At 48.3% G+C, this 1,865-nt stretch overlaps 1 protein-coding gene across 1 annotated transcript; it reads right to left on the minus strand.

Moving 5' to 3' along the window:
* Nucleotides 1–120: 120 nt before the first annotated feature.
* Nucleotides 121–1,763, minus strand: HOXB4 (homeobox B4). The gene is made up of 3 exons (XM_010289215.1): nt 1,737–1,763; nt 1,202–1,628; nt 121–443 (listed from the first exon to the last, which is right to left on the minus strand). The coding sequence occupies exons 1-3, from the start codon at nt 1,761–1,763 to the stop codon at nt 121–123; spliced, it is 777 nt and encodes a 258-aa protein (XP_010287517.1).
* Between the last annotated feature and the right edge of the window lie 102 nt (nt 1,764–1,865).

Below are 1,865 nucleotides of genomic sequence, written 5' to 3' on the forward strand. Positions count from 1 at the left end.
TGGTGGCTGGTCCATGGGATCGGTTTTGAGATCCTCCTTGTGGGATCTGCAGGCTGGTAGAGGAGCTGGAAGAATTAGACCTGATCTTGGTATTTGGTAACTTGTGATCTTTTTTCCATTTCATCCTCCTGTTCTGGAACCTGGTCCATGGGATCGGTTTTGAGATCCTCCTTGTGGGATCTGCAGGCTGGTAGAGGAGCTGGAAGAATTAGACCTGATCTTGGTATTTGGTAACTTGTGATCTTTTTTCCATTTCATCCTCCTGTTCTGGAACCAGATTTTGATCTGGCGCTCGGAGAGGCAGAGGGAGTGGGCGATCTCGACCCTGCGCCTCCGGGTGAGATAGCGGTTATAGTGAAATTCCTTCTCCAGCTCCAGGACTTGCTGCCTGGTGTAGGCTGTGCGGGAGCGTTTCGGTTCCCCTCCTGAGTAATTGGGGTTTACTGAACAAACACAAAGGAGGAAAAAGAAAAAAAGGAAAAAAAAAAAAGGAGGGGGAAAAAAAAGAGCAGAAGAATTACTGAGCTGTTCCTTAAATGGGTCCTTTCCCCCCCCAAAAAGCATCACACATTCTTTTGGTGGGGGGATATACTCAAAAAACCACACCGCAAAGCTTCTAAAAATATACCCAGAACCTATCTCCAAATCTCCACCTCCATCCTCACTGCTTGACGTGTATTCCTGTCTAAACGTTTTTATAAGGTCCCCTGGACACATTTTCCATGCCCTCTGCGTGTGTATATACACATATATACACACACCTCTACTTGAGCATCACGCCGTTATCCCCAAATCTTTAAAGTTCCTCCTGCACACATGCAAACAGGCAAACACAGACACTCCTTTTTTTTAAATATCACACTAAAAAAAAGGGGGAGGAGTGGAGTAAGGGGAAAATGCTAAAAGTTTACTCAACCCGCCACTTAAATACAAATTACGAAAACATAAAACTTAACTTATGAAGATTCAACAGCCATAAAAAAAGTAGCCTGCAAGAAATTGGAGGAGGATGGTAACAGAGACTTCAAAGGCACATGGCCAAGCAGAGCAATAAAAATTTATGGAGGATGTAATTATACCGCTCTGCAAACAGGCGATCGTAAATCTCCGCGAATGGTTATTTTACAACTGGTGCAATAAGATTTCTACAAGACTTTGAGGTGCTACTCAGTATAAAGCAAAGCCACTTTAGTTCACTTACCCGTGCTTACATGGACTTTTTTCATCCAGGGGTAAACTACCGGCTCTTTGCAAGAGGAACTGGAAGGGCTTTGGTTGAGAGAGTTTTGGCTGCAGGAGGGTGGTGGGCTGGGGGTGACCGGCTCGCAGGGACGGTTTGGCTCAGAGAGGTGGCTCTGCAGTCCGGCCGGAGGATGGACATGACCCCGGGGGGATAACACCGCTGCTTGGGGGCCGGAGCTCTGACAGGACGCGTAGAGCTGCTCCTTGCAGGCTGACCGCGGCTGGTACATCGCTTCATGCTGGAAAGTGCTCTCTCGCCTCTGGCTGCTGTAATATTCCGGCGAGTGATTGGGAAGGTAATCGCTGTGGGAATACTCTTCACAGGGTGGGAACTTGGGGTCCACATAGTTGGAGTTGATCAAAAACGAGCTCATGGCCATTAATTTCTTAGAATTGCACACACGAAAAAAAAAATAATAGATATCTCTCTCCTAAAATTTATTCCTGTCCCCCCCTTTACTCGTTTTCCTGTTTCGTGGAACCCTCCTACTTACTGTCAAGTGAACAAAGTTGGAGTCCATGTGACAGCGCGGGCCAATGGCGAGGTGCCCCGCGGTCCCCGGATCAGGAAATCTGCCCAGCCCGGGCGCTCCCGGGGCCCCGAGCGTCCCCGGGGAGGCGGC

This window comes from Phaethon lepturus, unplaced genomic scaffold (assembly GCF_000687285.1).
Source record: "Phaethon lepturus isolate BGI_N335 unplaced genomic scaffold, ASM68728v1 scaffold37316, whole genome shotgun sequence".
In the NCBI taxonomy this organism is placed as follows: domain Eukaryota; kingdom Metazoa; phylum Chordata; class Aves; order Phaethontiformes; family Phaethontidae; genus Phaethon; species Phaethon lepturus.

Bases quoted from the DNA above. Each gene is read 5' to 3' on its own strand.
- HOXB4 (XM_010289215.1), bottom strand. From the start codon at position 1,763: ATGGACTCCAACTTTGTTCACTTGACA. The intron at 1,629-1,736 runs GTAAGTAGGAGG...TGCAATTCTAAG, and splicing joins CCAACTTTGTTCACTTGACA to AAATTAATGGCCATGAGCTC. The intron at 444-1,201 runs GTAAGTGAACTA...GTGTTTGTTCAG, and splicing joins AAAAGTCCATGTAAGCACGG to TAAACCCCAATTACTCAGGA.